Source organism: Rhipicephalus sanguineus, chromosome 2 (genome assembly GCF_013339695.2).
Source record: "Rhipicephalus sanguineus isolate Rsan-2018 chromosome 2, BIME_Rsan_1.4, whole genome shotgun sequence".
Taxonomy (NCBI): domain Eukaryota; kingdom Metazoa; phylum Arthropoda; class Arachnida; order Ixodida; family Ixodidae; genus Rhipicephalus; species Rhipicephalus sanguineus.
The window spans coordinates 230,685,458-230,712,820 of NC_051177.1; the positions used below are offsets into that span (position 1 = coordinate 230,685,458).

At 45.6% G+C, this 27,363-nt stretch overlaps 1 protein-coding gene across 6 annotated transcripts in view; it reads right to left on the minus strand.

Annotated features, from left to right (window-relative positions):
* Positions 1-367: 367 nt before the first annotated feature.
* Positions 368-27,363, minus strand: part of LOC119384158 (uncharacterized) — a 290,104-nt gene continuing 263,108 nt past the window's right edge. For all 6 annotated transcript variants that reach the window (XM_049412782.1, XM_037652446.2, XM_049412786.1 and 3 more), the window contains 2 exons: positions 691-800; positions 368-541 (listed from right to left, as the gene is read on the minus strand). In XM_049412782.1, the coding sequence (XP_049268739.1) occupies positions 413-541; positions 691-800 (239 nt within the window). In that variant the 3' untranslated portion in view covers positions 368-412. The remainder of the gene's footprint in view (positions 542-690; positions 801-27,363) is intronic.

The window sequence follows — 27,363 nt, forward strand, 5'->3', positions numbered from 1 at the left end:
GGCGCGAGAGTGGGGGTGGAGCGTAGGAGAGGGGAGGGGACGCTCATGCACTGGCGCTCATCACGGCGTTGTGCAGGAGAGAATGAGGCGCGCGAGGGTGGTCACACCGCACACCACCAACGGACTGAACTCCGCCATATGCTGCTTCGCATCTAAAAAATATTAATATTCGCATGAACCTGGAAATTATCACTAAGCCTGGCGACAGAACTCGAGGAACGTGTGTTGAAGGACTAGTTGGTAAGACGTATTATGAAAACTTAAACTGCGCCTAGGACGAGACACCACAGTAGAAGCAGACAGGACGGCGACAGAATTGTCGCCTATCACATGCACTCTCAGAATTAGAAAAACAAACACAGCAACCTGAATGGAGGAAGATTCTTATTCGCAAAAAATCAATCGACAGCCGTCAGAAGAGGGGCCTCTGCATCGAGTTCAGCCGGGGTCGAGGCAGGTCCCCAAACATTTCCGTCCCATCACACACACTTCGAGCCAGGGCTTCGATGTTGGCCCCAATCCGGTCGTGTTCCACTGCGAACTACGGAAAAAAAAAAAACATTTGATACTTTAGCTGTTCCACGTGTTTTCAGCTTTTGGTACGTCTAAGCAGGAGGGGATTGCATATTATGTTCCAGCCATTCTGGTTTTTACAGTGCGAAATGGAATGGTAAAGGAAAAATGGCCTGCCTGGTGGTCATCATCACGAGGCCGCCATCTAGGCATGTCCACCGGAAGCGAGTAAGCACAGTGACGCACAGGCTCATCGAGGGCGCTGCTGCTGCTGCTGTTGGCGCCATCTGCAAGACACAAACAATGATGGATGCTCCCAATACAGCCCGGAACGAATCCTGCTTGCATCGTAAGCATCACTAAACCCACACGGGCTGCTACTGTGTGGGTATTCACATGTAAGACATATACTTGGGGAACTTGACTAATGTAAAGGTGTCTGAGGTATGAAAAGCAACATTACATGCAAGGACATGTGAACCCACGCTGTAGCTGAGGTTAGAGATTCTATCTCAAGAGCATTTCAGCAGTGCAGTGATGCTACCGAGGACTTCTGATTTGGAGCAAATTTTGGAGCAGCAACATTTTCATTTTGGAGCACTTTGGAGCAGCTAATTTTGCACCTTGGAGCACTATGGAGCAGCTAATTTCACATCCTGGAGCACACTGGAGAAGCAAGTTGCATTTGCACTCAAGCACCCGAATAAATATTATGGGGCTCTCATGAAAAGGCAGAAATGTTTCAATTCATTGTAAATCTCATGGAGAAAATAATCTCAGAAGCATTCCATATTTCACTCGACAATGCAAAAATAATGGAGTCATGCACTTGAGTGTTCTCGAATAACCTATTCAACGATTTTTTTTTACCTAGCAAATAAACAAAATGCTGGATACTGAAAAGTGTACTTTATGACATAGCACTCTTATGCATCTGCGTAATTGTCAGGAGAAATAGACAAACGCCGCGACATACAGCAGCGCCGCAATGCTAACGATTCCCACTGTCGCCAACGCATTCCTACAAGACAACTCATAGGCAAAGGCCAGGTTCTTTTTCTCCTCGATCGATTGCATTGCTGCAGGCGCAACATGACATCGCTTAGATGGGCTCAGAAAGCAAACTTCTTCCGACACTCCTTTCCCTCTCTCTGAGGCCTCTCTGTGCTGAAGCAAGAGCATTCTCGCGGTGCTTCCAGACTATATCGCTTGCTCATGCGCCGAGTTGCTTGGAAGATGGAGATGTTTAAGGCGAGCATCCGCGAAAGTGTCCGAAAGTGCATTCAAAGGAGGACTACCTCATATCACAAACTGCATTTTCCTTCTACAGCGAAGCGTAGCTAGGACATTCCCTAGTGCCCTCTTGAGAGCAGTGCAAAAAATAATGCGTAATGAACGTTAACAGCCGGCAGGCCCGGAGACAGGGGGGGGGGTGCTTTAGCGGCCCCCCTCCCCCTCCCTCCGAAATTTTCATAGAGGGGATTTTTTCAAAGAGACAAGGCAAGTGGCCCCCGCCCCTCCTCCCCTCGGAAAATATTCCTGACTACGGGCCTGCCAGCCGGTCCGTTAACAAGCTGGCCTTACATACCGAACTGGCGCCACCATTTCATATCTGTGCTGTGCGCTAGACAGCTTGGCTGGTCGTTCAGCTTACAGAGTGGAATGGCTCCTCATTTTTTAACAGTGAAGTTGTGGAAGCTATTGGTAACTTCGGCTCTATCGTGCAAAACTCCTCAGGTGGGTATGCGCGACAGGAATTGGGCAAGCCCCACTACCGTGTACAGCAGGTGCGAGCGTTAAACGAAAATTCTGCTCGGCGAAGTGGCGCACGTGAAAGACGCGAAAGAGAGAGAGAAAGAAACAGAAAATTGAGAGAGAGCGAGAAATACAGAAAAATAAACGGAATGAAGACATAGACAGAAAATGACATAGAGAGAGAAGAAAGCAACAAGACACGAGAAAGAGATAGAAAAAACCGAGAGCAAGACTTAAAGAAAGACAGAAATAGAGAAAAAGAAGCATAGAGAGATACCAGAAAGAGGGAGCGATAAAGAGAGAGAGAGAGAAAGAGCGAAAGGCAAGAGAAAGACACAAAGAGCGCGAAAGAGAAATTAAGAGAGCGAGAAAGAAAGAAATGGAAACAAACCGACACAAAAAGGAGATGCAAGAAACAAATAAAGAGAAAGAAAAAGTAAAAAATAAAGAGAAACAAGGAAAGCCACCGCTCTTCCTTCAGGCTTGGCACCACCAGTGCGAAGCTGTCAAAATAATTTTTTTCTTTTTATTGCGATAGCAATTATATGCACACTCCCGACGGGTTTTTGGCGTCGCCGTTGCCGTCATTCTCAGTATAAAGTCAAAATTGATAACATCAACCCGCGCATGATCACACCTCCCAGCGCATCGTATGTTCTACCCGCAAGCGCTGGCGACGGACGCAGCTGAAGCGGAGATAAAACGAGCCGGCCGTCTCCGTCGCATAGGGGGCACATGCGATAACATATACCCCTGCGCGCAAGGCCTTCTGTTGATTGCTCATCAAGCAGGGAGGAAACGCTTCGCCTGTCTTTCATAAGGAACATGAAGGGACGGGAGTGGAGGGGGGCGCGGTTGCTGCATCGCTCAAAGGGCGCGGTCGCTGGCGCGCGCGCTATGGCAACAGGCATCGCTATCGCTATCGCATCAGACGGGTCGTAAACTTGTTGTGCTCGCAACGCTTACTTCCCGCATAGACAGCTGAAAGCTCGAAAACCATTTCGGTCCCTGAAGCGGCCATATTCTTTTAAGTCTGCCTTCTGCTGAGTTACGCGATATCGGATCCAAGAGAGTAAGCTGCTAGCCTTACTTCGTACTGTAGCGATACAATTTGTTGTATTTGATGAAATATTATGATTAAGAATAGTTGTTGCGTTTTGCGCCGCAAGACCACGATATGATTATGAGAGACACTGTAATGGAGGGCTCCGGAAATTTCGACCACCTAGGGTTCTAAAACCTCAATATAAACGCACGGGCCTCGAGCATTTTCCCTCCATCGAAATGCGGCTGCCGCTACCTTCCGGGTCAGCAGTCAAGTACCATAACCACTAGACCAGCGTGACGAGTAAACCCTAATGAGTATGACAATTAGGAATTTAATGTAATACCATAGAAAATTCAGTGCGTATGGAAAATAGCGTAAAACGGCTCGTCGGGACGCCCATGAGAAAAATGGAGCATTTGTTTTGTCGAATCTCTTTGCTAACAACTTTAAGATGGCTATTAAAATGAAAACTCAATTTCGCTAATTTACTTAGCAGTAAGCAGAATTTGTTACTGTACACTCTAGGCACGTTGCATGGAACCGAACGCATACTATTTGCATTTACCAAGAGATACTTAGGCTAGTTTTCATTTTTCCTTTAACAAATTAATTAATTATACCTAACTGTTTCTATTATTGGCTGAAGACAGAAATATGATGCGCAAAGTTGTAGAGCACCTTCAAGAACCATCGACTGAATTGTTTTCATACCGTACATCTTACGTATTCCTTTTTCGCGCGTTGCAAGGAAAGCCTTTAACAAACTAATTAATTATACTTAACTGTTTCTATTATTGGCTGAAGACCGAAATATGGAGCGCAAAGTTGTAGAGCACCTTCAAGAACCACCGACTGAATTGTTTTCGTACAGTACATCTTACGTATTCCTTTTTCGCGCGTTGCAAGGAAAGCCTTTAACAAACTAATTAATTATACTTAACTGTTTCTATTATTGGCTGAAGACCGAAATATGGAGCGCAAAGTTGTAGAGCACCTTCAAGAACCACCGACTGAATTGTTTTCATACAGTACATCTTACGTATTCCTTTTTTCCGCGTTGCAAGGAAAGCCCGCGAAATATGAAAAGAAGCCACGTGACCGATCACGGTTATCGTGCTGCTCTCAAGCGTACAATCAGTGACCAAGGGCCCCTTTCCCACGTGTGATTTTATTTATTTATTTATTGAAAATACCTCAAGGACCCTGTACACAGGGTTTTACATGAGGGGTGGGAGAAACAAACAAGTTAGTTCATATTTACAAAGTGTGACTCAACGAAATTCTTGAAATGAGCATGATTTACGTGAAGGACGATGTCTGAGGGAAGACTGTTCCAGTCGATGGCAGTCTTGACAAAAAATGATTGCAGATGCGTGGCGGTGCGGGCACGGGGAGGGTATACGGCTTTATCATGGCTGATGCATTGAGAGATGCGATGAGCTGGATTGATGGGAGAACAATTACGCAAAACATGAAAAAACTTATGATAGAGTGAAAGCCTCGCGATTTTGCGGCGCATCTGAAGACTAGGCAGCCCTGCTTTTTTCTTTAGGTTAGTTACACTAGTAGTATAAGAATAAGCAGAGTAAATAAATCTAACTGCGCGGTTTTGTACTGCTTCTATTATATCGGTTAGAAAGCGTTCAGGAGGATCCCAGACGGAACAAGCATCCTGTAATTTGGTGTGAGGGTTGAAGTGTCGGTTTTTCGTTCATGCCTTCTAATAAGTATTCAGTTGCGAGTCAGCGCTGTGGTTTGTCTCCTCTTCTCTTGTGTCCACGTCGTCGTTGCGCTAAGTTAAACATGTTCAAGTATTGTCACCAACTGGCCGAGCTATCAGTTCTTCTACTCTAATTTGGGTCGGATTAGTGTTTTGTAAGCTAGTAATTTCACCAGAGGGATGCATGCGTTAGATTTCGCTTGATAGCCTAAAGTACGGTTAGCGGCATTAGTAATATTGGTTATGCGAGTGGTCCAAGTGAGGTCGTCACGGAGAGTAATACCTAGGTACTTAGCATTAGCTTCTGAGGAGATGACGCTGCCGTTGGAGGAATATTTGAATGCCGGGTAGTCGTGCCGCCTATTAAATGAAAGCAAGGATGTTTTGTTAGTATTCACCAGCATTAGCCAGTCACTACACCATTTATCTAATTTTAGTAAGTCGTTTTGGAGCGCTACAATATCGATGACGCTGATGATCGGGCGATAAATGACGCAGTCGTCGGCGAACGGGCGTATTTTTAAAGAAATATTACTGGGCAGGTCGTTGATGTAAATGAGGAAAAGGAGTGGACCCAATACAGTGCCTTGTGGCACTCCGTATAAGACAGGAGATGAAGTCGACGATGAATTATTTGCATGCAGAAATTGCTGTCGGTTAGTGAGGAAGTCCAATCGTAAACAAGGGGATGTAGGTCAAGTCGCGAAAGTTTTAGCAGCAAGCGTTTATGTGGCACTTTGTCGAAGGCTTTTTCGAAATCGATGAAAAGTGCGTCTACGTTTTCATCAAGGCTAACATGAATATCGTGGAGAAATAGTGCAAGTTGGGTTTCGCAGGAAAAAAGTTTTTGAAACCCATGTTGACTTGGATTTAAAAAGTTCACAGAATTGAGAAAATTAACGGTATGAGTATAGATGACATGTTCCACGATTTTCGAGAAGACACTGGTTAGAGAGATCGGGCGGTAGCTCGAGGGGCCTTTCTTGGGGACTGGAACAATCTTACTCAACTTCTATTCATGAGGCAGGGTGCTGCATGACAATGACCGTTGAAAAAGATGAGACAGAATAACACCGGTTATGCGCTCGGTATTTTTTAACACATTGGAGTTGATACCATCGGGTCCAGCAGATGAAGGTATCTTCAGTAAGTCAATTATTTTGACAATACCTTCGGGTGAAAATGTGATCTCGGGCATAATGGAATGATTGTAGAATGGAAATTGAGGAAGGTGATTATGAACTTCTTTGGTAAAAACAGAGCAAAACATAGAACCTAGAGTGTCTGCGACCGCGATATTGGGAATGGCATTACCAGTGTCGTCTTCGAGATACACAGATGATTTACGCTGTTTCGGATCGATAATTTTCCAGAATTGTTTTGGGTTAGTAAGCAAACTTGAGGCAGCGTGAAATTGAAAAACGAGCGTTTGGTCTGGGCTAGGGTAGCGTCGTATACCTTAGACGTGCGATATTTTGCCCACGCGTGCGAGTCGTCAGATGCTTTTGCTTGCTTGAAATGCCGATTTTTTAATTCTTCAGCCTCTTTAGCTTACGGTTAAACCAGGGTGACGTTGCACGCTCTTGAACGGAAATTGTGGGAATGTGCTTTATGATAAGCCTGTGCATTTCTGCTTTAAAAAGGGACCAATGCATTTCAACGGAACGTGACGAGAAGTGCACTGATAAGGAATGCCAGGATTCATTTAGTTCCCTGTTCATACTTTGATAATCTCCTTTTTCATAAACAGTTAGCATTTTTTTTTTTTTTTGGCTTTTGGGGGACGATTAAGTTCGCACTGGAAAGATCCGTGCACGACTACATGGTCACTTATTCCATCAAGGTAAATAAGAGGAGTTAACTGCAAAAGAAGCCACAAAACGTCGAAAACGGAAAAAGCAGAGCGGCAGAAAACAGAGACAGAGCGCAGAGACCGCTCTGCCGCTCTGCTTTTTCCGTCTTCGACGTTTTGTGGCTTCTTTTGCAGTTAACTAAGTATGTACCAACTTGCCCAACAAGCAACTCTCCGGAAGTAAGAGGAGGTATGTTTTCAGGATGCGACGTAAGTGTCAGATGAAGAATGTTCGATGAATGAGTTCTCTGTCGAGTGATGGTAGTAACAACATGAGATAAGCCATATGTTAGGCACGTGTTTATGAAATCACTCTCATTATTATGTTTTATTGTAGTCAACGATAGATCGGACCAAGTGATTGCAGGGAAGTTAAAATCACCAAAGACGAAAATGCTAGCGTGGCTGTAAACAGACGTCACATGATGAAGAGTGTCATGGAAACGTTCGACGAACGACACATCTGAATCGGGCGGACAATAGCCGGCACATATTACGACAGGCGGATAGACGACCTTGCAGATGACAAAAGTTATTTCAAGGGTTGAGGGAACTGAAATAGGAATGCAATTTAGGTCACGGTGAGCGGCGATGAGAACGCCTCCGCCTCGTTTATTTTCACGATCTCGCCTAAATATGTCGAAGTCAGGGAGAGAAGGCAGAACCTCAGAATCGTCGATGAATGGGTGAAGCCATCTTTCAGTTAGTACCAAGAGACGGGAATTGGATGATTCTAGCACGCTGCAAAATTTTTCACGCTTGGACAATACACTCCTAATGTTAGTAAATACAAAAGATAGGGCGTTGTCCACATAGGAACTGGTTGGCTCTTTCAATTGCTAGGATTCTTTTCGAATAACTTCGTTTCTAGCATGGTCGAATACATACGTATCTTTACCTGCAGTCAGCCTATAATGCCGCAGCTTTGATTCAATAGGCTGCAACTTTTTGAATTCCGTCAGGTGTTTACGGGCCAGACGCGTGTTAGCAGAGAAATCCTCTCTAACATTAATCCCAGGAGTTTTGCATTTCCTGCTAGCTTGAATAATTCTATCTTTGTCTTTAAAATTAGCCATTTTAACAAGCATCCGTCTATTTTTGTTTGTAGTAAATGATGCAAGTCTGTGTGCGCGCTCAATTTCTTTGGGGAGGATTGGTGCTTTAAAGTATTTTGAACAAACATCAATTACGTTTTTCTCAGATTCATCCCAGCTTTCCCCTTTCACATCTTCTAGTCCAAAGAATACTAAATTACAACGACGCGCACGATCTTCCGCATCATCTAAACGGGTCATGAGAGTTGCAATTTTGTCTCAGTTGCCCTCTGCGAGCGCTTGCGCTTTCTCCACCTCATTCTTGATTGTACCAAGCGAGCTACAGTCTTCCTCTATTTTGACAAGTCTTTGTTGAATTTCGTTTAATGTGCTGTCTTTTTCGCCTGTTTAGTTCGAATCAATTTTACTTCTGAAAGAAGCTGTGCTTGAACATCTTTCAGTCATATCCAGCTTTTGTGGACACATCACAGCCAGCGCCCCTGGCGGCCCCGGCGCGAAGCTAGCGCGTTTTCAATGGAACTGGCGAGTTTTTCCCGAATAATTAAGTGTAGAGGGTGAATGTTGAAAAACGCAGACCACAAAGCGCTTCTGGGAACCTAAACGCACGAGAGGGCTGCAGCGATCATGTTGCAGTAAGCTTCAATTTTGTTCCCAGAGCAGTTAAAGATTGTACAATGGGAGTCTATGGAAACGGCGAAAAATGTGGCCTGTTTTTCGGGACGAAAACGGTCACTGTCGTAAAACTAAGCAGGTTATGTTGATGGTCAGGAAATCACATGTAGTCCTGACACTCAGCTTTCGTTTGAAGCCATTCTCAACTTGCCGCAATTGGCATAACATTGTTCCCTAACGCGTTTTTTGAAGCGCGGTCGTTCAAATGTTTGTGGTAAATTGATAAACCCTTGCTTACCACAGGCGACAAGGCGTCCACCGTGGCCGAGCGAGCTAACCGCTCAAGTTCAGAGCGCGGCATAACCGCGCCGTCATCGGTTCCATTCCTGACGACGGATCAGCATTTTTTTTTCAGCCCGTGACTCAGTTCCACAGCTTCGCACAGGATGTCGCCGCCGAAACAAAAAAGAGCTTTCGTTTCGGTTTCGGTTCTTGACTGTAACCTTCAGCTGCCGTTTATCACATCGTTCAGATATACATTTGTAATTCTTACTTTATTCTTTTATAAACGTCCTAAGGAACAGAACGCCCGATCAAGCTATGGTGCACAAAGTTCTTTCGAACTTTTGTACGCGTATTGTGGTGGAAACTTATTTCTCCCTTCTCATGATGTCGTTACGACCTTCTCAGGTACCTACAATTCAGCAACGCAAAGGAAGCGAACTAAGCTTAGACAAGCGAGGCATAGTAATTAAATGACAAAGTTAGACGTTTTTGCAGTTGCTTTTTACTTTAGGGCTAACGCAAGTATCTGTCGTAATCTTAACGAACGAAGGGGAATTTTTCGAGGGCTTCTTTTTTGTTGTTAGACACTACTATGAAACCAATAGATAATTAAGCCAATCAAAGAATAGAAAAAATTTGTTCTTTTTTAAACAGCAGTGCAATGATTTCGCTCTAACTTAACTGAAATCAAAATCGCTATCTCGACAAGCATCAGCGGACGGCTCATATACCCTTCTATAGGCTGCGCTCTCAACTGGAAGAGACTGTGCTAAATCCCCTTTCATACCTGGAGTGGCTGTGTTCTCTTACAGCACCATTTTGTAGAGTTACGCGAGACTGGATCTCGAAGAGTTAGCTGCCAGCTTTACTCCATTTGTTGCTATCGCACTTATTGCATCGTCCTTGCGGTGAAAATGGGACTTTTATTCATCTCTTGTCATATCTATCGCCCTACGTGAACAGAAAAAAACCAGCATGCCTTCTCCTTTAACATTACAATGCACTGTGTGCTGCATCGGATAGGTCCGTGTGATATGACGTGTGTGGATCAAAGCTTTCGGGAAGTCCAGGGACTGGTGCTCCCAGTTACAAAACTAAAATCCTGTGATTCAGCAGCTTTTCGCACGCACTCGCAGCCCACCTCAACGTACCGCAATAAGATGCCATTTTAAATATCTGTAAATGAAAATGTGCGCAGCATGTACTGGTTGCGGAAGGCTGGAACCGAAAGCGGCGATAGCGTTCGACCTAGCTTCTTCTAAGGTTTTGCTTGTAATACCAAGCTATTGCTAGAGGTGCAAAGTTTTTGCTAGTATAGTATTATAGGATATGGCTAGGCTTGGATAATCTTTTCTTCTCAGGTTTCGGTCGGTTCCCCAGACTACGCACTCGTTGCGTGGTTCTGAAGGGGAAATGTCGGGTCACTAGAAGTTATGTGATGGGATTTTAGTCACGTGAGAGAGAAAATACATCTTTATTACAGTCCAGTGCGAACGCTGAGGTTGCCCCGCGCCACCCGGTTGTTCCGAAGTTTTTGGCGCCAACACGTCACGTCAACAGTTACGTGACGTTACGGGATTTTAGTGGCGAGACTAATTACTTGATTTTACGAGATTTTGAGTCACGTGGCTAGTTGTTACGTGATTGTAGTCACATAAGTAGATGTGCGATGTTACGTGATTTTGGTTACGGTGCTCGGCTGCTGACCCAAAGGGCACAGGTTTGAAGGCGGCTCCAGCATTTTTGAACAAGGCGAAAATGCTAGAGGCTGGTGTACTTGGTTTTAGATGCACGTTACGAACCTGAAGTGGTCGAAATTTCCGCAGCCCTCCTCTACGGCACGCCTCATAAACATATTATTATTTGGGCACGTAGAACTCCAGCAATTATTATTACTAGTACAACGCTGCTGAAGATTCAGTTGCTTATTTTTTCGCTGGAGCATTGCAACCAAGATATTTGCTGCAGTTTCGGTTTCGCTTTTGGAAATGGAGGAAGTAAACTTCTAATGTTTTATTTTTTATTACCACGCAACCCATTACTTATTAACGAAGAAAAGGAACCCAGATTTTAGTTAACCTCAACCATAAGAGGGCAGTACAAAACGAAACCAAGGCAAGCATGAGGGCAGCCATTTGTAATATAATGAAGCGTTTTAAAGAAGTACTCTACTATTAGAGACGACGCAGAAACGTAACCAGTAATAGTAGAACCAACGCAAAGCTTGTATTGTTGAATCGTCGCCTTTTTTCTACGGGAGCAGCGTTCTCTGCTTCTGCAAGTACTGCTGCTCTTTTGCATTACATTTACTTCCCCTCCGAAAAAGAGCCATGCTGGCTAATTACGGACAGCTCCACAGTGACAGTGAGGCTTTAGCAAGTCCACATGCACAATCTTATGCCTCGACATTGTTTGATTACAATAAGTCTCAAGCGACTTGACGGCGTATATGAAGTACGAGGCTTGCCAGACCACACGGTACGGCCGTGGTACTTCGGAAGAAGTTTCGTAGACCGACCGGGGCCACCTAGGAGTCCAGAGGCCAGGCCCGTAGCTAGGGGGTATGCCCCAAGGGCCCGCTTCCCCTCCCAAAAGTTTGACGGAGGCGGTGTTGTACCGACAAGAATAATGAGAATAGGTGTTTCTCTCAAACTGTCAAGGCCTTCAGCAAGTGCCCCCTCCCTTTACCCAAGCCCCCCCCCCCCCCCCCCTCTCTGACTGGCGCAGGCCGGCGGCGGGGACCGGTGTGCACGGAACAGACGGCGAAACGGTAGGCAAGCAGACTCGGAAGCGTGCGCGGCAGCGCGCGCCGTTGCCATAGCAACGACGGAGAGATCTTCAACCGGCTGCTTTGCTGCTGGCTTGCGTTTCCTTTCTTGAATTCTCGGCACTCGCCACTTTCCTATGAAGAATGCTGTCTCACGCTCATAACGTGCATGCCATTTGTAACCTGGAAGTGCCGGGAGCGCGGCGATAATGCAATCGAGAGGCATGCACGATATCAGGACTGCTTTTGAGAGGCGAAACGACACCCTTTCAACACGTTATTTAGTGTACGCTGTTTTCCTGAAAAGCATAGGTAATTTTATAGGGAATATTAGCCGATTACACACTGCCTTTGTTGCCGCAACGCCACTTCACGCCGTTGAAAGGGTAATAAGTGGGAGTAAATAAGATGGAAGCCCAGGCATGGGCACATGCAGGTTGTCTTTACTGATGACTTTCCCTTAACAGGTACCCATGTTAGCAGCAATGTACAACAGAGTGAATGAAAACAGCGAGGAAGAAGACTTCAAAACTAACAAGCGCTTTTCGCTTTACAGTTCTGCTTACCGATTCAATGAGCGAAGTATTCGACGCTCACTAGATTGCCCTCCGCACTGTGTTCCCGAGCCAAGCCTAATTACGGTTCATCAAACTAATGAACAGATCAAGCTCGCCTTGCTTGTTCGCTCAGGTTTATGACTAACGTGTCGGTAATGCACTATATGTATATATATGTGTGTGTGTGTGTGTGTGTGTGTGTGTGTGTGTGTGTGTGTGTGTGTGTGTGTGTGGAGAATGCCTTGCGGGTAGCCTTCACTAAAAAAAGAAAAGATGCCTTTACTAACGTTTCAGCCGTGACACCGCCTACGTAGGTCAGTTTCTTGCGAAGCCCATGCCACAGCCCAAACGTTATGGAATGCATTTTTTCCGGTTTTTGATGTGTGCTACCTGGAAGTACATTCAATGCAGAAAGCGCCGCGCGCATGCGCCGTTGCTCGACATGCGTTCACTAGTAGTCGCGAAATATCATTAGACTAGTAGTCGTGAAATATCATTAGATAGTATTCCTCACCATGTCCTTGTCAACAACAATAATACCAAGTTTTCAGAGCAAAATAACTTTCTTTTACCCAAAATAAGATCGAACTATGGCAGATTTACAGCTCGCTTCTATGGTATTCATCTTTGGAATCGCATACCTCTTCATACTAAATCATCTCGGTCACTGCGATCTTTTAAACACAACATGAAAAACATATTGTTAAAGGAAGCTTTTGTTCATCTGTAATAAATTTATTTTCACCATCACTTCACAGTTCTGTATTGGTATTTTTAAGCTTTGTATAATGCTGCTATGGTAAATATATTTTTCTTTTTTAGCTATAGATCGTTCTGTTTTGATTGCATTTTTTATTTGTTCGCTCTTTTTGCTGCTGTTACCTTTTATGTACGCCACTAATTAAAGGAGGTCCCCCTGACAGTCTCGTACTTTGGGAACTCCTGATTCTGTATGTATTATGCAACTCGTTTTTTGTACATGCAATAATAATGAATAAACTTAAACTTGAACTTGAAGGCAACGCCACCTCTCAACGTCAACTCCTTTTACTCTTTTATAGGCACAGAATAAATCCAAATGCCTAATAACGTGCGGATTAATTTTAAACGCATTTTTTTCTTTAGCAAATAGCAGCGGACTGCGTACAGCATTCTGCCCATCTCATTCCTGCACTATGAAGGCTTGCCCGTCAGGCATCGCGACATGCCGTTGTGACTCTCAAAGCGCAATTCAACAATACAAATCCTAATCATATGGTGAAAAAAAAAAAAGGTCGTTTATGTCACTGTAATTCACAGCCAGGGTCTTGTGACACATTTCGGTCGGTTGTCAGTGCCTTTAAGAAAACACATTGCGAATATTTAGAGTGATAGAGTAAGTATTTACTCTAAAAAGGCGTGACCTCACTCATGCTCATCTCATGTTCCACGATCCGAAATATTTGTCGATAAGTAAATATTGAGAAGGTTATTGTGTATACATATTTGAACTTTCTCACTATCAAGGAGGTAATTTCCGCGTCCCTACAAAATCTGCCCTAAATGGTGGCTCTGCGCTGTACAGCCCACGTGTGTGCTGTACAGCGCAGAGCCACCATTTAGGGCAGATTTAGGGCCTAATCTAAGAAAAAAATAACATATCAGATTGACAGGAATTCAATTCTTTGACCTATTTTCACTCAGACAAAGCTGAGAGGGAATACCCTGTCTAGAGGGTGTTTTCTAAAACGCGTGCATCTATGATCGCACTGTACTATCGATGCGCATTAACCAGACTTCACACCTGTGTGCAAATATGCTTATTATTAAAGTCGAGGCTACATGCCAGTTATCGTGTCTTCTGAAATATTATTAATTTTTCCTAGTCGCTTTCGCGCGTATTTCTATTGCAACTTTTATGTTGCAGTAAAATTTAATATTGAATTATATAATTCTTACTATCTATTTTACCATGATTTCCTTATCTACAATAGAGACAAAACTACCCGATACAGTGGAAGGGACTTTCAAGATGGGCCTACACGTTTGAGCCAAAAAAGAATCCCAACCAGGAATGTCTTCGCAGCTTTGACATTCCTATCAAGCCAGAAGATTCCAGGATTCAATACGCGGCTGATATTTTGCATCATGAAGTACAAAAAAAAAGCTCCGGTTTTGAAGACCCTCGAGCGGAGCTGTAATCATTCTATTCGACATGGGTCATTTTCCGTTGGGCTTTCAGAGGAAGAAGACTACTGCTTGAAAAGCAGTAGATATTATGGGAAAAAGCAGATTTCGCTAGGCTTTATCTGGCTGAAGACTGGTATTTTTCAGTCATTGCTACGAGCGAAAAACTACTAATCAAAATTCCTGTGCGCATAAACACCATCGTTCTCTTAAGGAAACCTCCTGAAAAGAAAGGCTTAAGATTTCCTTTGGAACGCCTGCACATCTTCGTGGCAACACAAGGAGCTCCACTCACAACTGAAGAAATTTTCATATGCTGGGTGAACGAAAGATGGGGGAATTAAAGGGTTCGCTTTTCTCTGATGTGTCATTGTGACGCGTTGTTGAGCAAGTGAAATGCATTTTGTATTCTACATCAGGAGTGATACAGAACAAAGAAGTGATTTTGAGAGATTGCAGGAATAGTTACTATATTACGTTGCATTAACAGTCGTTGTTGTCAGCGCAAGAACGCCAAAATTCGCTCTTCTGAATTTCTTTGTGCTGATCAAAGTGGACGATTGGGCCAGTAGGTGATTCATGATCGACTTTGTGCTTGCTGTAGTGCAAAGTTGAAAGAGACTGCGCCTACAGAACATGAAAGGAGAGCTTCAGGAGAACTTCCAGCACATTAGAGTAACCTATTGGTGTATCTGCGCCAACAGGATTCAAGACAATCACCTCCAGCATATGAGTCAGTCGACCGTGATAAAAAAAGGGAAAAAAAGAAAGAAAAAGAAGAAATGCAATGAGGATAGATAAGTGCCTTTTTTAGCGGGATAGACGGCAGATCTAGAGATTATTACACAACACGTCAGTCGTATATGTTCTACTATACGTTCATTCCTAACAAAAAAACTAACCAAGTTCACATTTTCCGATGTACAAGATCATCTTTCAACGACTGTATCATTTTTGCACCCGCTTAGACGGCGCGAAGCTTGCGGTGGCAGCCACATTTCAATAAGAACTAAATGAAAACAAATAAAAACTATCTTTAACTTCCTTTTTTTTACTCTCATTCCTAGCGTTCTCAAACTTATCCAGTTCTAATTTGAGGTAACGCAAGGAGCAAACGAGCATCACGCAAGTGGTACACCAATGGAAATTCGGTTTATTATGCAACCACAATGTCCTGTTCGTACCCAAACATAATGGTTCCCGCTAGCTGAAAAAAGAAACTCGGAAAGCAGCATGCTGCTCCAATATCCCACCGGTACGGCAGCGCAAGAAACTAAACAAACAAACAAACCAACAAACAAATAAAAACACGATTCTCTTCATGCATCGTGGGCGCGTCTATAACGGCCAGACATTTGGCATGGCACGTCTAGAAAAACTGCCAATTCATTGCCAGTCGTCGCCGTCGAGATAGCGCCGACAAACAACCTACACCCCGACACAGTTAACCTACACCCCGACACAGTTAATTGGATACGTGAATTCTTGACCGATCGCCTTCAATTTGTTTCCACCAACTCATTTTCCTCGTCTCTATCCCCTGTTTTACCTGGTGTGCCGCAAGGCTCCGTACTTGGACCGCTACTCTTTCTCATATATATTAATGACCTTCCTGTTAATGTATCATCTAATATACGCCTTTTTGCAGATGACTGTGTTCTGTATCGTCCAATAACAAATTCCATAGACTCTTCCTCTCTCCAGGATGACCTCCTCAAAATCCAGGCGTGGTGCAACCAATAGTACATGTCCCTCAACGTCAGTAAGTGCTCCCACGTGTCCTTTCATCGTCGCCGTAACTATGTAGCTCCTTCTTACTCTCTCACCAACAACACATTAACCCAATGCAAGACATTTAAATACCTAGGAGTACATATATCTAGTTATCTGTCCTGGGCCCATCATATTCTCCAACTAATTCCTGCAATCGCCTATTAGGTTATCTAAGCCGTAAGCTATCATCAGCATCCCCTGCAGTCAAACTACTTGCATATAAAACGTTGATTCGATCCAAACTAGAATATGCCTCTGCTATTTATGACAATCACCAAGTTAATATAAACAATTCCCTTGAATCAGTACAGAACCGCGCTGCCAGGTTCATTCTTTCCGATTATTCCTACAGATCAAGTATATCCGCCCTAAAATCCCAGCTCTGCCTCCCCTCACTTTCTTCTCGCCGCAAGACTGCTCGTCTAATATTATTTTTTAGGTTTTTCCATTCGCTGCCTCCAGGAAACCAAATCATCATTCCTGCACATCGTTCCTCTCGCCACTCGCACCAAAATGCTGTATATCTACCACGTGCACGTACGACCACCTACCAACGTTCATTTTTCCTGCATACTGCCGGAGAATGGAATGCCCTTCCATCCGATATCGCCCTCATCACCGACATTGCTCAATTCAAAGCTGCCATTGAAGACCATCTTTCAAGACATGAAACCTAACCTGACCCGCCAGTTTTTTCGTTCGCCCACCCCTCATGTAATGTCCCATGTGGGACCTTTGAGGTATTATGAATAAATGAATACAGCGCTCTCTTTTCTGCACACCGAGGTGAAGCGACAGTCTCGGGGCGTGTGTACTGTTTCTTTTGATTCTCTTCTATTTAGTGCCGCGTCACTGCATACGTCATGGCGGGACTTTTGAATTATTTAAGGTCGATACGCCACGTGGTGTCGTTCACGCGAACTAGGCCGCTGGTGTCCAGAAAAGCTGCATATGTCCTTTAAGACATATGTTCTTAAGACGTAAGACGGCGAGTAAGTCAGACTCGGGGGGCACATCGGCCGCAGCAGAGCGTATGTTCGGTCCGGGATTTTATTCAATATCTCCGGACTGCAACAAGAATTGTGATATTCATGAACAATAGTAAGAACAGTGCGTGGGCTCGGTAGCACGACTCAAGCAGCAAAACGAGTACGTGCGCTTAGCAAATATGCAGTAACAATTGGTTACCTGAACAAAAAGAAACGGGTTGCGTTGACGCATGCTCGTTGTTTTCGTGCCACCAAGCCCACTGGAAGCGACCACGAGATGCGCGCATGTTTTATCGCAAGATAGCCATATAGGTGGCAGATCAGATGTTCCGGTTACTAGATTAGTACTAGGGGTGTGCGAATATTAGAGTTTCGAATTCGAATCGAATAGTTCCTAATCGAATAATTAGATTCGACTTTCGAATAGCTAGTATTCGAAGTTTCGAATAATTCGACAGGACGAATATCTAAAACGCGGCAAAGGCTAATTGTGCAACTTGATTAGGGTAGGGTGGCTAAAACTAACGCTAACGTCGCCGTTCTTTAAACTTTCACTAACATCCTGGTTCAAAAGCGAGCGCATGTTGATCTTAAAAGAAATCATGTCATTTCCGCAAGTAGAAAAACACGTGAGAGAACTGTCAAGTCCTTGACAACTGCGCTTCTGAAACGAAGGCACAGACTTCTTGCGTAGTTCGGTCGCATATGCCGCAAGCGCCGTAAAACTAACTGACTTTGGCCGGCGAAACCTTCGGTGATTGGCTTTGCATGTAAAAATTTGTTCACGTTGGGCAGTCACCACTGCCGCACCGCACCACTAGTCCAGAAACTCCCATCGTTCCGGCGCGCAGTTAAAACGCTGCTGTGAACGGGCGCCCGAAGACTTTTGGGCCCGGAGCATCCATGGCGATGAAGCACAACTGTTGTCAGATGAGCCTTATTTCTCAACCATAGGGAAAAAAAACTAGCTACGGTACCCCCCCTCTGTTAGCCGTTAGGAGGTTAGGAGTGGCGCTGGTGACTGGAATGGCGGCTCTCCTATGAACATGCTTGCGCGCCCATAAAAGCGGAAACAGAAGGCACTCCCGAACAAGTGCGTAATGAAGCTGTCAGCACGCGATAGCGTGACTGATTGTTCCTTTGTTTCCCGTAACTAGCGGTACACATTTCATGTAAATATACTATTCGATTCGAGATGAAGTTTCAGCATTCGCACACCCCTAGTGATTGCCCCTTCAGCTTCAGTCTTGGACGCCCTGTCTCCTCAGTAGCATGTATTTGAGCCTCTTCCCTGTAATTGCCACGCTGCAGGCGACCTCGTTCACCGACTGCACGCTTGAGAGCAGCGCGACAGCAGTGCAAAAGTGCTCCATCACATGGCTTTTTTTTTATATTTCGCAGGCTTTCTTTTCAAGAGGGAAAAAAGGACCACGTGAGGCGTGTCGTACAGGAAGCAATTCACTGTTCCTACTTGAGGTCTTTAGCCAATAATGAAAAAGTAAGGCAATAATGGGGAACATTAAAAATGACAGCAATTGGTTTACCCTTGCACATTATTCACTGGGTTAAAACATACCTATCAAATCGAAAACAATACGTAAACATTGAAGGATCCAGTTCTTGGTTCTTAGACGTGTACTCAGGAGTTCCGCAGGAGTCCGTCCTGGGACCACTCCTATATAACATTTAGATTATTGACATTCAAGATGTAGCGGACTCGTCTCTTTGCTTGAAATTATTCGCAGATGACTGCGTCATATTTACGCTTGTAAATTCTGTATATGACCAAATCACCCTGAATAGCACTTTAAATAAATTGGCAGAATGGTGCAATAAGCGGGAAATGGTAATTAACCTACAGAAAACTGTGCACATGAGCATCACTAACAAATGCAACAAACTTCCTTTTACGTATCATATAGAAAATAACCCCCTTGAAGAAGTTCAGGCATGCAAATATTTACGAATAACATTAACTTCTAGCCTTAACTGGTCGACCCATATAAATAACATAAGCTCCACCTCCTAAAAAGAATTAGGCCTTCTGAAGCATAAGTTGGGCGAATCCCCTCCTTCCCTCAGATTGATGACATACAAAACAATCATTAGACCCTCTTTGGAATACGGCAGTGCTGTCCGGGATCCTCTACACCCAGGTAAACATAAAAAACTCGAAAAAATTCAAAGGTTAGCTGTCCGCTAGGTTTACAAACGTTTCAGACGTCTTGATTCACATTCGGCTATGTTACAGTTGGCAGAATTACAGCCACTATCTGAAAGTAGAAAAGAAGGCACGTTTGAAGTTTTTGGCTTCTGTTGATTTTGGTAAGCTTGGAATAAAAACTGACGGTTACTTGAACAAGCACATCGGTCGAGCCTCACGTCACAAGAATAGTCATTACATCGAGCCTGTATTCGCAAGAACTAACTTGTATAAATATTCATCAGGGATGCAACAGCCGAAATGGGATTTCGAGCAATTGTTGGAGCAGCAAAATGTTGCTTTTGGAGCACAGATATCCAAATTTGGAGCAGGTTAAGAAAAAAACCTGAATTTTTTAGCACGAAGTCCCAAATGTGGAGCAGTACAACAAAGAAGGCTTACTTTTAGAAAAGAAAACCAAAATACGTACAAACCATTCAACATCAGCTCATTCGTGCGCAGTGCACGTGAACACTCCTACTTCAATAAAAGCAGTGTTTTGAGCCACCCCATAGTGCGAACAATGACTATGTCTACATTACCAGTTGCAGGGCCTGTCAAATAATTCGACAGGCACTGCAAATGCTAATGTGGACCTGCGAACCTAGCAACCTCGAGATTCGGGAGATTCGTAAAGCAGGAGCCAGTGGGGGTGGCGAAAAAAAAAAAAACTGGCGTATGCTTTTGTCGAGTGTTTCTCAAGGTCGCAGAAACGCCATACACAGCAGCTCCAAATGATTGCCAATAATTTTTAGACGTCAGCGATCATACTAGTACTCGTAATTACACGGCGCGTGCACGAATTAGTAATTAAAGAACAGAATGTGCTGTATCCCTGACAGCTAGTACCTAACAGCCCTCTCTAAATCTCAGTACGCTTTTCCGCAGGACACCATTGTACTACGGCAAAAGTGGCTTAAAAAGCGTTCTGCATGCAATAAAAGAAGCGTCAGGAAATTTGAGAACCACTGGCCATTTTCAATGCGACAGCAATTACTTGGACACTCTCAACGGGTTCTTACCCTCATGTCCCGTATAAAGTTCAAATTGATAACATCCCCACGCGCATAGTATGTTCTACGGCGGGTAGACGCGGCTGAAGCAGATATCAAAAGAGCCAGCCCATCTCCGTCGCTCGGAGGGCGCATGCGATAACACCACTGCACTCGGGAGGCTTGCCATCAAAGCAGAGAGGAAACGGCCCGCCCGTCTTGAACGAGCATGAAAAGACGCGAGGGGGGGGGGGAGGGGCTGTCGCTCGAGCAGCAACATTGAACTTTGATCCTAAGGGCGCGGTCGCGATCGCTGGCGCGTGCGCTATCTCGGCAGCCATCAGCGGGCGGCTCGTATATCCTGCTGCGTGCTACGCTCTCATTGCGAAGACACTGTGCAGAAAGAGCACCTTTCCTGGAGCGGCAGTATTCTCTTACACCAACGTTTTGTAGAGTTACCCGAGATCGGATAGACAAGAGTTCGCTGCCAGCCTCACTTCGTATAGCATTACAATTTGTTGCTCACGCATTCATTCCTTCGTCCTTGCGGTGAAACTGACTTTTTTTTTCTTCTTTTTGCGCGGGGGGGGGGGGGGTGGTGTTAGGGTCTGCGCGTCTGTATTTGATTACGATGCCCACACTGCAGATGACCGACGCGGCCTCCATGTCTCGCCAAAATTTGCCCAAGTGACAAAATTTTGAAACTAGTCGGGCATTTTGGCGCAGCGTGGCGCAATTTCAACAAATCTGACGGTTTTGGCTCAGCTTGGCGCAAAAATCAGGAACTGTATCAGATTGGCGCAATTGGCGCAGCTGTTGCACCCGTGATTCATTCTTCCCGCGAACAATCACAGAGTGGAACTCATTACCATCTACATCACCCATGCTACGCAGTAATTTTTTGTTTTTTTTTTCTTTTGTGTGTCTCTTTGTGTACACCCTCTCCTGCTTGGACTACTGTCTGGAGTATTGTACAAAATAAAATAAATAAATAAAATAAATCAGGTCAAATTAAATCAAATCTTTATTTCCAACTAGAGTTAGGGGTCCCACAGGCAAAAAGCGGTTAAAGAAACCACTTGAAAGTGCCTGAGGGCCCACGTACATGGCAGCAGTTTCAAATCGGGCTTTTGACAAATAAAGTACAGCAAGGAGAGAAAAAAAAGCAAAGAAACCAAAAGTACAAGGAAAGAAAAATTAGGAGGAGTTGTACATATATATGAATACAACAAATAGACAAAGAACAAATGAAATAACTATATATGTATACTCATAAGTACTACGACCAATAATAAAATAAGCGTGATAAAAACAAAGAACACGATACGCAAAAGAATGATGCTTTCATTCTAGTGGCGTTTATACAGCATGTTATAAAAAAGACATTAGACAAAGGGGGGGGGATATTCACGCATTTCTCGTTTTGTATACATAGAAAAGTTGCAAACAGATGGCAGACGACGTTGTGCAGAACAACTTCTACAAAAAGTATTGCTGCGATTCGTTACTACGACAAGTACTTCTGAGTAGTCTTAAAACGGTGGTCCTTTCTGAGTATTATACAATGCCGCCCCGTTGATACATTTCTCAGTGTTGCATTTCAATTCTCCCGGTCCCGACCGAAATCCCACTGGCTCCCATTTATTATGTTCCCATTTGATATGTTGCCAATCATACCTTGTGTTTGAATACGGTGTGAAGAAACTGCAAAGTTCAGCCACTAACTTTTTATCAACTCCCTGATCAGTCGCCATCACTATTGAAACAAAGTTAGTTGTTTTGCTCGTAACCCAAACAAGGGCGATGGCTTCCTCCTAATTATTTGGTTCCAGACCCCAGGACCTCAAAGTTATCGAACTCGCTACGGAGGAGTAAGTGAGGGCACCAGACGTCGAAAGCACAACCTTGGGGAAAACGCTCCTCTGGCAAGAAATGATCTACGAGGCGCCTTCTCCACCAACGAGACCTAACGACAACCTGCTCAGGGCCAACACAGATGCCATGATGCCACATAAACTACAGGAAAACAACATTTGCGCATAATATCTCAAATAGGCAGACTTCCCATCATGTACCACACCGGAAACCATCCTTAAAAAAAGCAAATCGCTTCAAATACTTCGGAATGAGCAGCATGAATACATTGCAATGGCACTCACACAGAAATAACATCTCTTCCAAGGGAAACCAAAAACTATATTTTTTTAAAGAAAAAGCTGGAAAATGCTTCACGGGACGTAAAATTAGCTGCCTATAAAAAAGGTCACAGTTTCGACGCAACGGCGAAGCAATGAATGCGATAGCAATAAATTGGAATGTAACGCGAAGTACAGAAAGCAGCCCGAAATTGCCAGCGCGTCGCTCGAGCCCGAAGGACGCACGAAAAGAACGCACACCGGGCGAGCGCGAACTATCATGCGTCACAGCTCGACACTTGAAGCGCACTGCTCAAACATAAAGCAGAACGCACGAAACGAACGAACAGGTACACACAGGACGAGCGCGAACTGTCACAGTTGATACTTATTTTTGTTTGAACAGCGCGCTCCTTTCGCAAACGCGGCCGCTGCAGCGAGCGAAGTGACGTTCGTACGCTCTGTGACTTCAGCGCAGACATCGCGGGGAAAGCACAAGACATATAACCGCCACATATATCTATGTGGTGACTAAGAAAGGATGCTGAAGGAAATGGTGTACATAAATAGCTCGCCGTTAGCAGCCTGAACGACGGTACTGTTGGTGGCGTAACCGTCTAAAGCCGCGCGTTGGAAAGCGAGAGGTCGCCCGTTCGATTCCGCGCGTCGGATAGTATTTCTGAATTATATTTCTTTGTGGCAGTCCTGGGCGGTATCGAAGATACATGTATCTTAGATACTATCTTAGATACTCCTTGGGTATCTCGTATTTGTATCGCGATACGTCTCGCAAGACGTGTATCTGTATTTGCGATACATTGAAAAATGTATATGTGCATCACAAGATACTGCATCAAGGAAAGAAGATTGCTTTTAAGGGCTCGTTTTTCTTTGTTAGACACAATATTAATGAGAACTAACAGACATTAATGCCAAGGAAAGTATAGGGGGTGTTATTTGTAATAATTCGGATATAAATGTGAAGTAAAGTGGACGAAAAGATAACTTGCCGCCGGCAGGGACCGAACCTGCGACCTTAGAATAACGCGTCCGATGCTCTACCACTGAGCTACGGCGGCGGTCATCCCCCCGTCCACTTTATAGGGTATATGTGTGCATTTAAATCTAGGAATGTTAGTCAGCGCCGATCTCAGCCATGGCGGCGAGTGTGGAACACTTTTTCTGCCTTTTTGGCGTCACGTAGCACGTGATCTTGTTACGAGCTGGCAACTGACCAATAATCCCTCGCGTACTACCTGAAGGCCCCAGGTCGGTCCCTGCCGGCGGCAAGTTATCTTTTCGTCCACTTTACTTCCTTCACATTTATATCCCAATTATTACAAATAACACCCCCGATACTTTCCTTGGTATTATTGTCTGTTAGTTCTCATTAATATTGTGTCTAACAAAGAAAAACGAGCCCTTAAAAGCAATCTTCTTTCCTTCATTCATAGGGAGGGTCTCGTTCTGGCAGACGGGGAGACGACACAAGAAGGCTGTATTTACAATATTCACACAACCGCAGTGATCGGGGTAACAACCAAGATGGCGGAACAGCAACGAACCCCGTCCTCCTCCTCTTCGTCATCTAGGTAAGCGGCACATAACACTACCCTACGGCGGTGAAAGCACCGACTCGGTGCACCCGGGCAAAGACGGTCGCGAGGATGGTCACTATACAGGGGCGTCGGTGGGTTCCGGTATGTAACAGGGCTTCAGACGGACAACGTGAACAATGTCGGTGCGGAGCTGAGTCGACGAGGGCGAAAACAATGGCTCGATTTCATATGTCACGTCAGTCACTTGGCGGCATACACGGTAAGGTCCGGTGTACAGGAAGAGTAGCTTTTCAGAAAGCCCAACACGGCGTGCTGGAGACCAGAGGAGGACAAGAGATCTAGGAAGAAAGTGGGCGTTTCTGTGACGGCGATCGTAGCGAGACTGTTGGCCCGCTGGCGATTCGGTTAACCGAACGCGCGCAACTTGACGTGCATGGTCGGCGCGGGCAATGGCTTCTTGAGTGTACTCAGTAGGTGGGTACATGGAAGGAGGCATCATCGTGTCCATAGGCAACGCTGGATTTCGGCCGAATAAGAGAAAGAAAGGCGAATAACTAGTCCTCTCGTGCCGGGACGTGTTATACGCAAACGTGACAAAAGGCAATGTTCTATCCCAATCTTGGTGGTCGGCCGACACGTACATTGCTAGCATGTCGGTAATGGTCCGGTTCATCCGCTCCGTCAAGCCATTCGTCTGTATATGGTAGGCCGTGGTTAGCTTGTGTTTCGTCGAGCAAGACGCCAGGATGTCATTGATGACCCTGGAAACTGCCTGCCACGGTCGGTCAAGAGCTGGCGCGGTGCCCCGTGTTGAACGATGACGTTATGGAGCAAGAAGTCTGCTACGTCGGTCGCGCAGCTGGTTGGAAGTGCGCGAGTAATTGCAAACCGTGTAGCATAGTCCGTGGCAACGGCGATCCATCGATTTCCCGAGACAGACGTAGGAAATGGACCAAGCAAGTCGAGGCCGACACAATGAAATGGCTAATATGGGATATCGAGTGATTGAAGACGGCCAGCAGGCGGGAGTGTAGACTTCTTTCGGCGCTGACAAAGGTCGCACGAGGTCACGTAACGGCGTACCGACCTATACATTCCTGGCCAGTAGAAACGACGGCGTGCACGATCATAGGTGCGGGAAAATCCGAGGTGCCCCGCTGGCGGCACATCATGAAGTTGAGCCAGAACAGTCGAACGAAGGTGTGCCGGAATCACAAGCAAGAGGTCAGGACCGTCAGGTATGAAACTGCGACGAAGCAAGGTTCCATCGCATAGCACGAAGAGACGAAGGGAGGAATCAGGAGTCGGTGGTTGATGCGGTCAATGATCTTGCGGAGAGTCGGGTCACGGTGTTGCTCAGCAGAGATGTTGAATAGGTCAGTTATTTCGAGCACACATGGAATGGTATCGTTCGCCGAAGGTTCTGGTGGGTCTACGGGATAACGAGACAGGCAGTCGGCGTCCTGATGCAAGCAGCCAGACTTGTAGACGACAGTGTACGTGTACTCTTGAAGTCGCAATGCCCAATGACCAAGGCGACCAGTGGGATCCTTCAGAGAAGACAGCCAGCAGAGAGCGTGGTGATCACTGACAACGGCGAAGGGTCTGCCGTACAGATAAGGACGAAATTTGCCGACGGCCCAAACAAGAGCGAGGCACTCTCTGTCCGCTATTGAATAATTTCGTTCAGCTGCGGAAAGAAGGCGACTGGCGTATGCAATAACGGAATCCTGACCACGTTGATTTTGGCCGAGAACAGCGCCGATTGCATGACCACTGGCATCGGTACGTACTTCGGTGGGTGCAGAGTCGTCGAAATGAGCCAACACAGGGGGCGATGTGAGTAGGTCGACGAGATGAGAAAAAGCCGACGCTTGGACAGGACCCCAAGAGAAGGGGACGTCCTTTTTAAGAAGGCATGTGAGGGGCTGCGCAATCGCTGCAAAATCTTTAACAAAGCGGCGAAAATAGGAGCATAGGCCAAAACACGACCGAACGTTCTTGGAAGAACGTGGAGTGGGGAAGTTCGTAACGGCGCGTATTTTTGCAGGGTCAGGCCGTATACCCGCAGCGTCAACAAGATGGCCCAGCCCGGTGATCTCGCGGCGGCCAAAGCGGCATTTCGAAGAGTTGAGTTGAGTTGAAGAGTTGAAGACTTGCGGTGCAAAAGACTTGTAAAATAGCCGACAAAGCGTTGTAGGTGGCTTGAGAACGTAGGTGAGAAAACGACGACATCGTCGAGGTAGCAGAGGCGTGTGGATCATTTGAAACCCCGAAGGAGGGAGTCCATCATGCGCTCAAATGTTGCGGGTGCGTTACACAACCCAAAGGGCATGACTTTAAAGTGGTAGAGCCCATCCGGTGTAATAAAGGCCGTCTTCTCCCGATCATTTTCATCGACAGCAATTTGCCAATAGCCTGAGCGAAGGTCTATGGAAGAAAAGTACCGTGCGCCATGAAGAGAATCAAGGGCGTCGTCTATTCGCAGCAAAGGGTAGACGTCTTTCTTGGTGATCTTGTTAAGGTGCCGATAGTCGACGCAGAACCGCCAGGTGTTGTCCTTCTTTACAAGAACCACAGGGGACGCCCAAGGACTCCAAGATGGCTCGACGATGTCCTTAGCGAGCATCTTGTCGACTTCCGTTTGAATGACGCCGCGCTCGGTAGCAGAGACATGGTAAGGACATTGATGAATGGGTCTTGCGTCCCCGGTATCAATACAGTGGGTGACCAGAGATGTTTGGCCAAGCTGCGGCGAAGCGAAATCGAAAACGTCGCGGTATGACGCCAACAAAAGGCGTAGTTCCTTGCTTTGGGAAGGGGAAAGGTCCGGGGTAATCATGTCGTCGAGTGGGTCATCAAGTGTTGCACTAGCAGCAGGGCTTCCTGAAGCCGGTGGTGGAGTATCAATCGCTAGGTCCAAAGGGTCATGTGTGTCTAAAGGTGATATAGTGCCCAGCGTGATACCCTCGGGAAGCAACTGCGCGCAACGTCCAAAGTTGAGTACAGGTATACATGCTCGGTTCGCAGAAACAGTCACAAGGGAGTGAGGCAGAGCTACACGTCGCATCAGAAGAACGTCCAAGGAAGGGGTAATCAGGGAGTCGCCATCACGGACAGGAGGGTCCGGGGTGAATGAGACGTAATAGCTGTACCTGGGTGCAAGCGAACCAACTGGACAGCGCATAAACGTGGTGGCGACGCGACGGTGAGGTCAGGCACAGGAGGAAGCTCTCACTGTAAAAGGCCAGAAGAACAGTCGATAAGGGCAGAATGCGTGCTCAGAAAGTCGTGGCCGAGAATGAGGTCATGGGGGCACTCGTCCAGCACAGCAAAGAGAACTGAGGTCTTGTGGTCATCGAAGCTCACACGCGCAGTACAC